The sequence below is a fragment of the Pleurodeles waltl genome, chromosome 10, assembly GCF_031143425.1.
Source record: "Pleurodeles waltl isolate 20211129_DDA chromosome 10, aPleWal1.hap1.20221129, whole genome shotgun sequence".
Classification (NCBI taxonomy): Eukaryota; Metazoa; Chordata; class Amphibia; order Caudata; family Salamandridae; genus Pleurodeles; species Pleurodeles waltl.
In genome coordinates this window covers 159,507,476-159,524,223 of record NC_090449.1, presented here as the reverse complement: position 1 = coordinate 159,524,223, position 16,748 = coordinate 159,507,476, and the positions used below count along the sequence as shown (strand labels likewise).

The 16,748-nt window shown below is 46.0% G+C and overlaps 1 protein-coding gene across 2 annotated transcripts in view; it reads left to right on the top strand.

Moving 5' to 3' along the window:
- FLII (FLII actin remodeling protein) overlaps positions 1-7,926 on the top strand; it is a 208,551-nt gene extending 200,625 nt beyond the window's left edge. For both annotated transcript variants that reach the window (XM_069210099.1, XM_069210098.1), the window contains exon 30: positions 7,212-7,926. In XM_069210099.1, the coding sequence (XP_069066200.1) occupies positions 7,212-7,346 (135 nt within the window). In that variant the 3' untranslated portion in view covers positions 7,347-7,926. The remainder of the gene's footprint in view (positions 1-7,211) is intronic.
- The last annotated feature ends 8,822 nt before the right edge of the window (positions 7,927-16,748 follow it).

Here is a 16,748-nt window from a genome sequence, read left to right as displayed (position 1 = left end):
CAGCCGAGGGGGGGAGGGGCGCAACATACAGATTGGAGAGAGTCGGACTCGTGGAGAACTCCTGCCCCGTAGGTGGCAAGTATTTGGTTGATGTGCTTTTCTAAAAGTTTTGGCAGCATAGGCAGGAGAGCTTTTTAAATCTTTTTTTTTTTTTTTTTTGATGGGCATAATAACGGTCTCTTTCCAAGTAAGAGGAAACACTCCGAGTTCCACAACTTCTGCATATATCCTCTCTAATGGTTCTGCAATAGATTTGCTTACCATTTGTAGAACTCTAGGAGGGGCAAGGGTCATTTGGGGACCCCGAATGACTCCCGGATAACAGGGACTTGATTTTGTCAGATACCTGAGGTGCAGATTTTGCAAGGATTGGGCCCCCAACCATCTCGCCATGAGGACCAGTGTCCTGTTCCTCTGGAGCTGAATGAGGGGCTGAGAAGTGAATCTTTAAAATCTTATCTTTGAAGAAATTAGCTATACTATCTCAAAAGGTCTGCGTCTTTTCTAATTCCTCAGAAGGAGTGGGAGTGCCTAGGGCCTTCATGACTTTAAACTGTTCTTTCGGAGCATTTCCTAGTGCCTTTGGGTCCCATGGGCTTGGAAGATGCCCCTACTAAATCCCCACTGGTGGGTTTGCCCTTGCATCAGTCAGGCCCAATGTGTCACATGTTGGATGCGGGGCCACTGGTGAGACGGAGACCTTGCTTGGCACCTGCTCCAGTGCTGAGGCCCTGCAGTGACTCCATCCCTATTGTAATTCCTAAGTTCTACACTGAGTCAGACGGGCATTGTCAAACGCCAGAGACCATACTCTCTAGATCAAAGCCAATGCCTTTTACAATAGACATGCCTGGAGAGGGAGGTAAATGAGGGGTACGAGGACACTTAGGTATACCAGTGTGCCCTAGATGAGAATGTGGACACCTGGTATAAGGAACTGATGGTTAGAAATCTTACTTGACACTAGTCTGGTCTGTCCTACCGGACTACAGAGGAGGGAACCTCTTTTGCTATGGTAGTGTGTAGAGCGGCTGATGTCTTGGACCTTCAGCTACCCACAGCGGCAGTCAAGAATAACGTCTTGATGGAGTTGCTTCAACCAGTAGTTGCCCCTTCTGAACCTTTACTCCCCTTTAATGAAGCCCTTACCAACATCCCACTTAATGCCTAGTCCAAGCCTTGCACAGGAGCTCCTGTGCATAGAACAATTGCCAGCGCCGTCACCCCTCTCCTGGGGACTCCCCTTTCCTTACCCAGCACCCCACTCTGGAGAGCTTGGTGGTCTATGCTTTGAAACAACTGACTAGAGAGGAAAGAGCCAACTTATCTGGGATGTAATCCAGGGCCAGTTCTTCATGTACTGCAAAGTTTGGAGCCGACCAACGAAGACATTCTCCATTCTCTATCTACCCGTGGTCATTGTAACCCCACAACCCACTTCCGTAGTTGAGTATCGCCAAACATTTTCCTGTATAGATGTTCATCATTGCCTGTGTCGGTCTAGTCCCCAGACTTTCTGTGAACTCAAAAAGCGAGGCCCCTGCCCTGGTCAACAGATTTCTCTTTATCCTCCTCTGTGGAGCCCAGGATCCTTTCTCGTCCAAGGTAACACGTATGTAGTAAAGTGGTAAACTCTTGCCCACCCCCATATATTTTCTTTTTACGCTCATTTAAATTCCCAGTTACCATGGTATGAGACTTGGAGTAAATTAAAGTCATGTCAAGGGAGGACATAAAATCGATTGGGTCAAGGAGTCTTCGGAGTACCACTGCGGTCCTGGCTAACAGGACTGTGTCATCCATGTACACCAAGGCTGGTATCTTCTATACCCCACCTGAGGGATATGCTTGGTAGCAGGACCTATTACCGGGCACACGTTAGTAGTATATAAGGTAACCAGCAATGGGGCTAGGATACAGCTCTGCCTCGCCCCTTTATGGATGTTTATCTGTGCTGACAAGGACCCTTCATGGTTGTATCTAACTACTGCTGTTCGATCCTGGTGGAACATAGCCCATAGCTTGGCACTATTGACTGGATCAAAGGCTGATGTCAAGTCCATAAATGCTAGGTGTAACCTCTCACTTTTGGCCACTGTGTATTTGCCCACAATAAAGTGCAGGTTCAGGCATTGGTCAAGCGGACCCCTCCCCCTCCTGAATGCGTACTGAAAACCAGAGATCACATTTCTTTGAGCAAACCACTCTGTTAGCCTGGCCAAAATCACCGTACCCAAGATGTTAGTCGAATCCATAAGCGATATTAGCCTGAAACATCTTGGGTGCGACCTGACTCCATTTTTTAACAGGGGGGTGATGATTTAATGTTGCAAAATAGGGAGAGGGCCTTTCCTCCATGCCACATTAAATACAACGGTTAAGACTGCTATCCAGTGCTGGGTCTCATAACAAAATATATCAGCAGGCACCCCATCAGACCCAGGGGAATCTCTCCAGCATCATCCAGATCTCAGAGGGGACTGCAGTAGTGGCTGTCGAACCGCAGTTGGGTCAGTGGCAGACCTCGCTCCCTTCCTCAAACAGACATAACCGTAGTGACATGCATCACTCCTGGGATGGAGGGGGTGTAGGAAGTTGGCTCTGTATATACTATTTCAAAGTAAGAAATAGTGTGCACAGAGTCCAAAGGTTCTGCTTAGAGGTAAGATAGTAGCAAAAGTAGATCATTCTAATGCTCTATTTTGTGGTAGTGTGGTCGAGCAATAGGCTTATCAGAGGGTAGTGTTAAGCACTTGTTGTACTGAACAGGCAATAAATGAGGAACACACACTCAGACTTACTCCAGGCCAATAGGGTTTTTATATTAAAAAATATATTTTCTTAGTTTATTTTAAAAACCACAGGTTCAAGATTTGCAGTAAACACATTAAATGCAAGGTACTTCACTTAGATACTTTTTGGAACTTTGAATAAAAGCAATATCATATACAGTCTTTGAAAATAGCTTATTGCCATTTTTACAAAGTGGACACAGTGCAAGAATCAACAGTTCCTGGGGGAGGTAAGTAAAGGTTAGATTAGGAGGTAAGTAAAACACTTACAAGTCTCAGTTCTGGGGCATAGGCAGCCCACCATTGGGGGTTCAAGGCAACCCCAAAGTTACCACACCAGCAGCTCAGGGCCGGTCAGGTGCAGAGGTCAAACAGGTGCCCAAAACACATAGGCGTCTATGGAGAACAGGAGTGCTCCGGTTCCAGTCTGCCAGCAGGTAAGTACCTGCGTCCTCGGGGGGCAGATCAGGGGGGTTTTGTAGAGCACTGGGGGGGACACAAGTAGGCACACAAAACACACCCTCAGTGGCACAGGGGCGGCCGGGTGCAGTGTGCACAGCAGGCATCTGGTTTCAGGTAGGAAACAATGTAGGGACCGGGGGGCACTCTAGTGGTGCAGGCCGGCACGGGGGGGGGCTTCTTGGGACAGCCACCACCTGGGCTAGGCAGAGGGTCGCCTGGGGGTCACTCCTGCGCTGAAGTTCGGTTCCTTCAGGGCCCGTGGGCTGCGGGTTCAGTGTTGGTTCCAGACGTCGGGTCCCTTGTTACAGGCAGTCGCGGTCAGGGGGAGCCTCTGGACTCTCTCTGCAGGCGTCGCTGTGGGGTCTCAGGGGGGGTCGTCTCTGGTTACTCACGGGCTCGCAGTCGCCGGGGAGTCCTCCCTGAGGTGTTGGTTTTCTGAATCTTGAGCCAGGGGCGTCGGGTGCAGAGTGAGAAGTCTCACTCTTCCGGCGGGAAACGTGCAGTCTTTGGAAGTTGCTTCATTGTTGCAAAGAAGTAGCTGGTTTTGAGCAGGACCACTGCTCACGGGCGTTTCTTGGTCCTTTAGTCCAGGGCAGTCCTCTGAGGCTTCTGAGGTCGCTGGTCCCTGTCGGATGCGTCACTGGTTGCAGGTTTTCGAAGTTGGAGACAGGCCGGTAGGGCTGGGGCCAAAGCAGTTGTCGCCTTCCTCCTTCTCTGCAGGCTTGTAGGTCAGCAGTCCTTCTTGTTTCTTCAGGTTGCAGGAATCTGATTTCCTGGGATCAGGGGTGCCCCTAAGTACTAAATTTAGGGGGGTGTTTAGGTCTGGGAGGGCAGTAGCCAATGGCTGCTGTCCTTGAGGGTGACTACAGCCTCCTCCCTGTGAAGAGGGGGCACATCCCTAATCCTATTGTGGGAATCTTCCAAAACTATGATGGAGGATGGAGGATTTCTAAAGGCAGGGGTCACCTCCGCTCAGGACACCTTGGGGGATGTCCTGACTGGTGAGTGACTCCTCCTTGTTTTTCTAATTATCTCCTCCAACCTTGCCGCCAAAAGTGGGGGCAGTGGCCAGAGGGGCGGGCATCTCCACTAGCTGGGATGCCCTGGGGTGCTGTAACAAAAGGGGTGAGCCTTCGAGGCTCACCGCCAGGTATTACAGTTCCTGCAGGGGGAGGTGAGAAGCACCTCCACCCAGTACAGGCTTTGTTCCTGGCCACAGAGTGACAAAGGCACTCTCCCCATGTGGCCAGCCACATGTCTCCTCACCAGCACACACAAGCTGTGAGGTGCACATGTCCACGGACAACACCCCTGCCATGTGGTACTGCTACAAGCAAGGGGGAGTGAGGGTCATGAACCCTTTGTGAAGAGGCTCTGTGCCACTAGACATGTCTGCAATGACAGGGCACTTCCCAGGTGGTTCAACACCTGGCGGGATAAGTGAATGTCATGGTGGACAAACTCAATCCAAGATGCCAAGCCGATCACAAATTGCTTCTCCATCTGGAGGTGGTCCAAGGACTTTCAGCAGGAACAGAGCTCTGGTTAGATCTGGTCGCCACCACCGATAATGCACAATGTCAGCAGTTTTGCATGCTGGAATTTCCAGGGCGACTCTTGCTTGGAGGTGCTTTTCGTCTTGAGTGGAGGTCCAGCCTCCTGTACACACTTTCGCCAATACCCCTCCTGCCCATAGTTCTCCAGAAGATCAGGAATGACCAGGCCCGAGTTATTCTTGTGGCTTCAGATTGGGCACTGAGAGTCCGGTATACCAAGCTGTAGAGCATGACCGTCGGTCCATTGATCAAGCTGCCTCTTCAAGAGGCTCTTCTGTTACAGCAACAGAGGAGGAGCTGCACCCAAACCTGTGCACCCTTCATTTTCATGCGTGGAGATTGAGTGGTGACAATTGACTGCTTTCATCGTTCCTCTCGAAGCCTGTGATGTTATTCTGGCAGTCAGGCATCCCTCCACCAAGTCGGTTTCCACCTCCTGTGATATGTTTGTGACATAGCGTGGTTCCCACAACATCGACAGCGTCAGGGCTCTCCTCTGGGCACAGTTAAAGGTTCTCTTTCATCCATTTTTTTGCATTTTTGTGGTTGCCAGACCAACCTTCTTTGTTTAAGTCACCTGTTTTGACTAGGTTTTTTAAAGGCTTACAACATGTTTTCCCCCTGGCCATTTATCTTGCCCCAGTGGGATCTGAATCTTGAGCTTATCTTCTTGATGTGTGCACCCTTTGAACCTCTGCACATTGCCCTCCTAGAATATTGACCATCAAAATTGTTTTTGCAGTAACATCGGCCAGTAGGGTCAGCGAATTGCAGGCACTCTCTGCACACCACCTTCTACGCAGACAATCTGGTTCTCTGGACACGTGCTTCCTTCCATGAAGGTTGTGACTCCATTCCATGTATGCCACATCATCACCCTGCCTACCTTCTTTGCACTGCCTCAATCCTCCAAATAGGAGGGCGAACGCCACCGTCTGGATCCAAAAAGAGCTTTGCCATTCTGCCTTGACCTCACAAAAGAGTTGTGGATGGACAATCAACTCTTCTTAGAGTATGTAGTAGCTGATAGGGAAAACTGTACAGAAAAGGACCACCTCAAGATGAGTAGTGCTCTACTTCAAGATCTGCTCCGCATTGGCCAAGACTCATGCCCTGAGAGTTTGCATGCCTATTGCACTATAGCTAAGGCTGCAGTCTCTGTTAGCCCACACAGACCCAGTCATGGAAATCTGTCAGACAGCAACGTGGGAATCTCTGCACAAGTTTACCAAACACTACTGTCTGGACAGTCCAGTCCAGGGCACTCGGCTCTTTGCCTGTTCAGTCCAACAGGACTTTATAATTTTAAATGGGCTTCACAGACCCACCTCAGGAGAGGCATTGCTTAGTCTATTCTAAGGTAAGGAAGCTAGAAGTCTCTTTCAGAAGTACAGGTTTCTTCCATATTGCAGTGTAAGGAACACCCTTCTCAGGGCCTTAGTTTTTCACACCAGTGCTCAGTTCTCATTGTGGCTCCGCGCTTGTGGTGTGGAAAGTCACGAAAGTAACTGACGTCAGCGCGTGGGAGTGGTGCCTATTTAGCTACTGCACGTCACTTTTAGCACGGCGACGCGGAGCCGAACAAAGACACCTACCAGCAAGCAGGGTTGCATGTTAAAAAACGTCTGGATCCAGTCTGAAGCCTGTGATTATTCTAAGGTAAGGATTCCATGCTAGATAAATCTCTACCAGATAAGGTGCTGCTGAAGGAAGTAACTTGTTCATTAGTAATGTTTACAAATTAGGTATTACAAAAGGGGTAAGGGTGCAACACCAGCAATGATTAGAGAGGTGGGGATATTCTTGTAGATTGTAGATGTATGAAAACCAGTCAAACCTAGACATTATTGTTTAAACTTAAATTTGTATTCCAGTGTTTCAGGTGGCCTGCCTCTTGGCAAATAAATAATCTATTTGATTGCAAGAAACTGTTTTCTAATGCTTTAAAGGTAATCCTACCAAATCTATAGCAATGGTTGGTTTAAATTCAAGATGTTACAAAATATGAGCTATATGCCATGATGGGGAAAAAGGAAAGTCACTCTTGTGTTATTGTAGTACCTAGTTTCTGCTGGTTGGGAGTCACATGCCCTGCCTCCCATATTATAGCCGAGATGGGTTCATACTAAAACATTACCTGCTCCAGAATGTTTACTAAAATGGTATCTTAGTTCTTGCAATAAAACTCTGTTCTGGTGGTTAAAATTGTAATTCGTCCTCTAACTTAAAAAACACAGTGAACATCAGGGAAGTAACTTTTCAATACTAAACATGCTTCACTTTTAGACTGCATCATTGATTGTTCCATGTATTTGACAATTATTACATATATATGTAGGTTGGAAATCCTATGTCATATCAGCCATTACATTTCTGTCTTAACTCTTTCTTTTCAATCAAGGTCTACATCCAACATATGAGATCGAAAGAAGTTGAGCACCCACGCAAACTAAGGCTTGTGCGTAAAGGGAATGAGCAGCACCCATTCACACGATGTTTCCACGCCTGGGGCGCCTTTCGAAAGCCACCAGCATAGAATGATGCACTGCTTTTCAAGACATGGAGGAGCTTGTTTTTATAAACTTTGGTTGTTTTGGGTGCAGGAATTGAGAAAGCACTGGTGTTTTGTTCAAATAGCTACATATTTTTCCTAAAGAAGACTATTTTTTAAGGAAATCAAAGGAAGAAAGGGCACTTTATTTTATTTTGCTTGATATTTATCATTACCTTCCTGCTGATGGTTAATAGCAACACAAGAAAGGCAGTAGTGAGAGAAATTTTCTCTTATTTTCCACAGGAGGAAAAAATTAAAGCTACCCATGTTTATTACACCCACTATATTTTAAACACATTTTTCACCTGTACGCTAGGTTTTTACAGTTTTTCAGCTTTACCACAAATATAAATATTTAAGAAATGCTGATGTGGGGGGCTGCTTTTGATGTTCTTTGGTCAATTTGAATGGAGCCTTCCTTATAGATCACATTACAGTCACTGGAGTGTCATCTGGCAAGCATGCCAAATAGTTGATAACCTGTTCCACTTTTGCATATTTTTTGGGGAAAAATACTCCTGTTTCTTCTTGTGTTGCTTAAATAAACATGTCCACTACAGACTGCAAGCGTGCACATAATTTTGTAATTTTCCTTAGTAGAAATAACATTTATAAATTGAAACACCTAAAGTTTCTATCTTTTGGCTTGTCTTACCCCACATTGCAGTACAATAATCTTCTACACCACTGTTGTGAAGTTCACCAAACGTTTCCCATTTACCTTTTCCTGAAAAACATCAGTTAACCTACCCTTTTTTTAGCAACATATAAACCCCCTCATATGGACAACTGAGACATGGTCCATCCTGCAAAACTATTAAACGTCCTTGTTCTGATAGTCGAGGTCTGGAGATTGCAGACATGGAACTACTGCTCAAACATTATTTTCCTCGCTCAGACCACCTGCAAAAAACTCTTGAGTTCCTTAACTTCGGCCATCAGAATAACTTGGACATTCTTCACACTTCTTAATCTGAACCTTGTCAGATTGACTTTTTTTTCCCCCTCGTCTTGCTCGGAATTAATCTCGTTGAGTTGTAACCTTGATTGGTCTAAGCAGTGACACTCCTGCCAGAATGTGGTGAATAGTATGATCAACATCTGTTTCACACACACCTTCCAATTGAACATTACTAGAATACAGCATCTTCTTCAGCCCATGTTCCAATCAAACTGTACTAGACTTCAACATCTACTTCACCCCACTTTCCAGTTAAACTTTACTCAACTCACCACCGTCCAATCAGACCTTACCAGACTACAACAGCTACTTCAGCTCACCTTCTGATTCATACAACTCTAGAACATCTGCTTCACTTGGTCTTCCGATCACCCCATACTAGTGTCACACCTACTACTTCCTAATCTGTTTTTCATTTCAATTTAACTGTCCTAGACTACAATATATACTTCACCATCCCTCAAACTATACTAGATCACTACATCCACCTTCCAATCAAATCTCACTTGACCTCTTTCTGAAAATGATTGATCACTACATTCATCTATTTCCTGGGGAGTGACAAAAGCATACAAAGACAGACTTTTTTATTTGGAAAACCATGAACACCTTATCAGTTTGATACAGAAATGTATGTGGATGGGACATATGACATGCACTTTGTATTCTAATTTAGCAGTGCAGTCTAACTGCCGGTGGTGTAGTTACTGGACCCTTAATGCAGCTTTCTTTGTGGTGCTGCTGGAACATTGGCAGGGTTGTCATTTGCTGAACTATTTCCTGTCCGTACTGGACCACATGTTTTTCATAATGACCAACCCAGCTGCACTTATTCTATTGAATTAGGTACTAAAACTTTGTTGCATAGGTGGCTGCAGACACACATGCTCTGCATCCTCTCGCCATCTAGTGTCCGGTGTGGACTTTTGCAATTTGTTTTTCTTTTAAATTGTAATTTTATTTATATACCGCTTAGTACCCCAGACCAGGAGTCGTAGCAGACAACTTCAGAACCCAAAAGGATTAGTGGTGCATTAGTATAGAAAAATGTGAGTTAATTTGAGTGGTGGACACAAGTCTGTTAGTTGGATTGAATAGAATAATGGAGGAAAGAATCAAAAAAGTGTTAATTGTGACATCATAGTAGTAAGATGAGGTTTGGGATGAGTAAAAGGAGAGATGGAGGGGGGGAGAATTTGTAGAAAGGGATTAGGGAGATCATAGTAGTAAAATGAGGGTTGGGATGAGGCAAAGGAGAGAAATATGATGGAAAAATTCAGAAGGGTTGTTTGGGAGATCATAGTAGTAAAATGAGGATTGGGTGAGCTGGGAGGGAAGAGACTAGAAAGGGTTATTTTGGAGATCATAGTGGTAGAATGAGGTTTTGATGAGTCGGAGAGTGGAGATATCGGATAGATTGAGAAAGTTGTGCACTGGAGACAATGAAAGTTTATTGTTCTTCTTCTACTGTAGTAATAAAGTTGTTTTGTGAGTTGCAAGACCTTTTGTGACTTCACCATCAACCCACAGTGTACCAGGACAAAGACTCGACATCAGATTTTTTTCCCCCAGCCATCAAGTTTGGACATTCAAGTGCCAGCTCCAGGACCTTTGGTGCCAGCCATCTGCAGATTCAGCCAGGTGACATGAATGCTTGTGTGGACACTGCAGTTCTTCAGTGCCAGCTTTCAAGACCTTTGATTTCAGCAATGATACATCTTCCTCAAATGGAAAATGAGACATCACTGTGAAGTAGCATTTAATAATTTGATAATGACTTTGATGGCATTGAGGTGGAGTATTTTTGAGGCAACACCCTTCCAATTTTGCCGTAAGTGTAATGCCACATACCCTCGATCAGACCACAAAATGGACAAACTGTGCTTGTCACCGAAGCACAAAAAGACAAACTGCTTGGCATGCAAAGCATTTTGGTACAAAAAGACTACAGTCGGTACAGGAGCAGAATTCGGAGGAGCTGTCTTCCAAAGCCTTGCAGCCATGGCTCAAGGAGTAGGGCTTTATAAGGAAATGCCTCTTTTTGTATGGTCACCTCCAAGTTTTTGGACTGATGATGCTGTTTTTTGACAGCGAAAGTGCACTGAGGGCTACACTTGGACCGCAGTACCAGTGCCTGACCCTAAAGCGTGTTATGAATTGGCTTAAACCAGTTTAGCATAATCTTAAGCTTGTTTAGCCTCTAGTATTTGGTACCTAAGGCATGTAAGTTAGAGGGTCACCCCAGGGATTCCAGCCCTGGCTGTGCCACTTTGAGTATGACCCATGTAAAACTTATCTCCCAGTTTGCCTACTGGACAAGCAGTTTTTAACTGCTAGCTTGGCCTTGCCACTGCCAACATTAGCAAAGCCAAGCCTCCCTAATAGTAGGGTAATATAAGTTACCCTTGTGGCAGGCCTACTGAGCCCTAGGGCAGGGTGCAGCATATTAAACGGGCAGAAAATTGTTCTGTGTTTTTAGTGTGGAAAGACTCGGTGGCCTCATTGGCGAATACTGGGTTACACACTGGCCCTCAGCTGTGCCAACTACAGAACCAGGTGACCATAGTTGATACTCCAGGGTATCAAACAACTCGTTACATTAAGTCTGACTAGATTCTCTAGTTGAAATTAAAGTAACAGGTTGTGGTGTGCAACTTTTACAAAGATGCCACTTTGATTGTGCACCCATAAAGGGCACAGGGGGCAACAGTCTCTCACTTAGATAGCTATCTGCCCTCCTTAGGAGATATGCTAACAACTCCAGAGAAAGGCAGAAATAGAACCTTGCAGTGGGGAGAGGTGTCATCTCTCTCCTGCTGGGAGCCAGACAGGAGTTGGCTCAAAAGGTGAGCTTCAAAGGAGAAGCTGCCTTTGAAGGAAAATTGAGTAACACAGTTGAGGGGCTGTTCCATTTACTAGGTAGACAAGCTGGCACTAGAGAGGGGAAGGAGAAACCAGCTGCCAAACTGGTTTCTCAGGGGTGTGTACCCCCCTTGCTAGCCACACCTCTGGGTTAGGCTAGGGGCTCTGAATGCCATGTTGGGAGTAGACAGCAGAATGGAGTAAGCAGATGCAACAGTGGTATTCAGAAGGGAGGAAGCATAGTAGCCCACTGGCTATTGACTGTCTATCCTGAGGGCACTTTATGGACATAAAAATTACATCCAGAACTCTGATCTCATTTGGACTGGAAGAAGGCCTGAAGTAGGACTGCCCTGCTGCACTGAGGAACTTACAAAATGAGTTTGCACTGACGTAGACTGCACCTGCTAAACCTGGTGATTAGCAAAGAAGAGGGACTGTGTCTGCTGTGTCCTGCTTGTAGAGAAGTCATCTCCGGAGCCCAGACGAACCAAGAGACTCCCAAGGGTCAGTTAGCTGACCTCCTGTTCACAGCCTAGGGCCACAGCAGCTGAAGGAGCCTTTTGGGTCGAGTTGGTAGCCCAAATAATCAAGCTGCTGTTTCTTGTCGCCAGACAGCACTAAAGACCAAGATCTTGAAGTTGTACACAAGATTGCTGAACCAGGGTGAGTGAGTGCAGCTTAGTTACTCAGAAGGCACTTTATTATCCAAGCTAGAATTCTGCTGTAATCTCAACTAGTAGCCAGTGTCGACTGGACTTCTGCCAGCTCTAAGAGGACTTTAAAGGACGTCGACCCCTGTGGCCAGGACCACCTCACCAACCCCAAGGACCGATGAGTTGCCACAGGAACACTCCCATTGATCGCATCGCATCTGCAGCATCCTTGAGCATCTTCAGCATCCTGTATCCGTTGCATCAGGACCACTTATTAGAAATCTACAACAAAGGGGTAAAGGTGCCTGGAAGAGACTGAGGACTGCTCTTACCTTAGAGGTAACTGGTTCTGTAGACCTTCCTGGTCCCCTGAACCAGCTCCCTGCTGGAGTTGGTCACCCATAGTTACTCTTAAGTAACTGCATTGATACTTAACCTAAAGGTTTTCCTGAGAAAGTTTTTGTGTAAATTTTTTGGGATTTGCCAATGCTTAGTCATGGTTAAGTGAAAAAGTTGATATTCGCTATACTTATAATGTTCTGTAACTACAGAAGACTCTGGTGGCTATTTTTAATTGTGGTGTCTAAAGATACATAAAAATACCCTTTATTTTGTAAATTGGTGCTGGGTTTCTTGTGTGTCTACGTTATGTCTTCTTCAGTTGCTGTGGTGGAGCTTAAATGTGCTACACTTGTTCCTTTGTGTAAGCCTTGCTGCTCAGAACACAGCTACCCAGAGTTGAGCTGAAGGCCTGACAAACTAAACCTACTGGTCCTAAAAGGGTTGGTAAGTGTATTACATGGTGAGATCATACAACTACACCATCTAATACACACTATTTCCTCACATTTTTCGAAACACAGCAAAGCACTGGTCCCTTGACATAGACTACACCTGGTGCCGCTGCCGCGCCAACCCCCCCATTATGCAAGATTGTTCACCTCATGATGTTTGTGCTCAGAAGAGCTCATAGATCAAGGCAGAGCATCGCTTCCGAGAGAATCCGCCCTAAACCTAGCCTGAAAAGGTACTGATCTTTGGCTGCGGCTAAACCGGCTGACACCACTTGACCCCAATAAGTCACCTGCCACAGGCATCGAGCAGTCCCACCCACTCCACCTCTACACTGAGGCTCCAAAACAGTCCAAGGTGAGCCTCAAGCGAGGCTCCAACCACCCTACAGCTGTTCGTGGAGCCTGCTGTCACAGCAGAAGATATTTATTCATCCCTCCACACTGAAGACCCTGACCATAACTGCACTCCTACCCCTGAAGATCCTGAACATACCTCCACCCCACCCTAAAGATCCTGAAAATACCTCCCCGCACCCCCATTTCACTTAAGCTAATTGCTCCTACACCTCTTAAGCCCCTCACCTCCTTTTCAGCCCTGCACTCCTCCAACTCTTTAGGCAGAACACACAGACTCAGACCAAGGCACTCCATACGACCTCTGAGAACCCTACTTTGAGCCCAGCACACCTGGGGAGGGGGTGATGCCTTGGCAGATTATTGGATATACTCCACCAGATGAGCCAGGCCTAAATTCCAACCCTGTCATGGCTTCCCTCTGACAACACTATGGAAGACATGTGAAACTTAACATAGTGCAAGAGGATGATGACGTCTTGACCAGGACCTTTTAAGTACTGAACTCAGTGTGAGGAAATAACCTCTGACAAATGGGTGCTTCTGGTAGTACTGCAGGGGTACTACCTGGAGTGCCACACCACCAAACATACCACCTTACCTACACTTCTCAGTCACAACCACCCAAGACTATTAAAGGGAGAAGTGCAGACACTACAAGCCAAAGGGGTCATCAAACTGGGGCCCCCACACCAGCGTGGTGGAGTCTAGTCCCTGTACTTCTTGAGTCCCTCATAGTTTGGGAGTCAGTGGCCAGTACTAGACTTCAGGCTGCTAAACTGCTGCATCCTGCCTGAGCACTTCCACATGACTACCCTGCAGAACGTCATGTGGCTGCTTCAAAAAGGGGACTACATGGCAGCCCTTGACCTACCTGCACTTTGTGGTAAGTGGACAGCCCTGGGAGATTAACGTTCTCTTGTTTGTGGGGGGGTAGGATTCACTATTGCCCCAAGGGTGTTTACAAAATGTTTAGTGGCAGTAATGCCTTTCACATATTCGCTTACCTAGAAAAGTAGATGATAAAAAGCGACAGCAAAGAGCAACGCTTAGCGCGCGCGCGTGCGCGCACGCGCACGCGCGCACACACACACACACACACACACACACACACACACACACGCACACACACACACGCACACACACGCACACACACGCACACGCACACGCTCTCTCTGTCTCTCCCCCTTTGCCCCCCCTCCCTCCAATGTCACATGCGCAGGCTAGGTTTCATCATTAAAATCAAAACATCCCATCTCTAGCCCTGCCAGTTGCAGCCTTTTGGGGTACGTTCCAAACAATGTTGCTGGGACAGACTTACTCAACGGAGAGGCGGTGATGGAATCCAAAATACTACTGCCTCTTTTTCAGACATGACGCCTTCTCAGTGAGGACAGTAATGAAAATATTGTAGTAGATGGTTTCATGTTTTTCGACACTACTGAACTCCAGGCAGGACAGGCAAAAGTGTTTAATGAGGCAGTGGTCACAAGCATCGGGTCATTGGGAAAATCAGGTGATGGTACAGCCTGAAACTTAACACTTGTTCCTCTGGTGGAACAACAATAACTTAGAACTGGCCAGGCCTTTTGTCAGTCCATTTTCATGGGTGACCATTACCATGGACGCTTCACTTATGGGGTGCAGATCATGACTCCTCCACAACCCCTGTACATGATACCTGGATGCCACAACAACCGAGTTGCTTTATCAGCTATCTGGAACTCAAATCAGTAACCCTAGCTGTCAGAGCCTTTTACAGGCTTATTCAAAGTTAAACATTCTTCATAAAGAAAGACAACATGGCAGCAGCCCAGAAGAATAAAGGGACACCCACTCCCCCCAGCTTTCTCACTGGGCCGGAGCATATGACATTGGGCCATTTTGCACCACATTCAGCTCCTAGTGGAGCATCTGCTGGGAGATGCAAACCTACTTTCCATACCTAGTAAGCAGGATGCATTATCAAGCTTGTCCTCTACATAGTCAGAAAACTGGAGCAAGTGTCAACAAAATGCATCCCAGAAAAGGCAGTATGGCCAAGGCAACCGTGTTTTTCTGCGCTTCTAGATATGTCAGTACATCCACATGAAAAGCTGTTACTGAAATCTGACCTTCTAAATCAGAATCATGGTCACTTAGACAACCAGACCTCAAGCAACCTACTAGCCATCTGGCACCTGAGGTTTTAGAATTGGAATGCCTCAAACTCTCAGAGGAGTGTATGCAAATCCTGTGTGAGTCACCTAAACCTACCAAGTGTCTTTACTGTGGTAAATATGTGTTTTAGGATTGTTAAACACATAGACCCTATTAAGGTCTTAAGGTGTGCAAGATTACATCAGTAACTTGCATTTGCAAAAAAGAACATACTTCTAACTGTCTACACCTAGTGGCGGTAGCATCCTCTGTGCAGCATAGGGAGCATGTGTCCCTCTTTAGGATTACTGTCACTAAAGCCTTTGTAGAGGGCCTTATGAGAAGTATTCCCCTAAAGACGCCTTCAGCACCTGTTTGGAACTTTAATGTAGTGCTCACCAGAATATGGGTCTCTTTTCAAACCAATACATTCCTGTGGCATGTTGTACTTATCATGGAAGTTAGCCTTTCTCATTGCTATCACATCTCTAATGGGGAAACTCCGCCCTGCAGGCTTTGACAATAGAGAAGCCTTTCATTCGGGTTCACAGGGTTACGGTGGTATGGAGTACTAATCCAACATTCCTATCCAAAGGTTTTTGCCCTTTGAAGTTACCAGACAATTGAATTGCCTTTTTTCTGCACCCACAGTATGTGGCAAAAAGAGTATCACACAATTTGGATGTTAAAATGGCACTAATATATATCACATTGACAAGACCAGATCCATTTATAATACAAGATACTGTTTGTGGCTTTTACTAAGCCTGACATGGGAAGCCCTTTTATTAAGGCAGGCATTGCTAGATGGATTAATAACTATGCTAAGGCGGAGCGTACACCACATGTACCCCCTAGAGCACATTCAACATGCAAGAAGGAAGCCACTATGGATTTTCTGGGTAACATTCCTTAAGCAGACATGTGTATGGCTTCTACAAAGTCACCTCCACACACACATTCACTAAGCACTACTCTGTGGGCTTTTAAGCTCATTAGCAGGCTTTGGTTGGCCAGGCAGTGCTGAGGGAATTATTTCAAACATCATCATCCGCTCACTAGCCGCCTCTTAAGGAAGGATCTTCTTTATAGTTTGTGAAGAGCATGTGTATTTACAGCCACACATGCTATGATTGGAATGTGGCCATCTATTCGTAATGTGTAGTGCAGTAGATTCATATGCACCCACCTTCCTCCCCAAAATCTGGTGATGATTAGAATTCACCATTTATTTCTTTTTTCTGTCAATTATACTACACATCACTTCCACTATTCACCAACTGAACAGGAAAACATGTCAGGTAAAGCCTTTGTCCTGGTGCATTGTGGGCAATGGGAGAAGTTACAATAGGCCCAACAATAGACGGCAGGAGCATGCAGAGCATGTGAAGCTCTAGCACCATACACTACAAACAGATTTCACCTTAACCCTCTGTTTCTTTCCTCAAACTGCCCTCCACAAATGTCTGTTTTTCTGGCCGGCCAGACGTTTACAGTCATGACACCATTCTTCATTATAATACTGTCTCTGTCATGCCTAGCAGTAGCTGCAATTAATAAAAGTTTTATTCCAAGAATAGGAGTGGAGTGGAGTGGAGACATGGACTGGAGTTCTCAG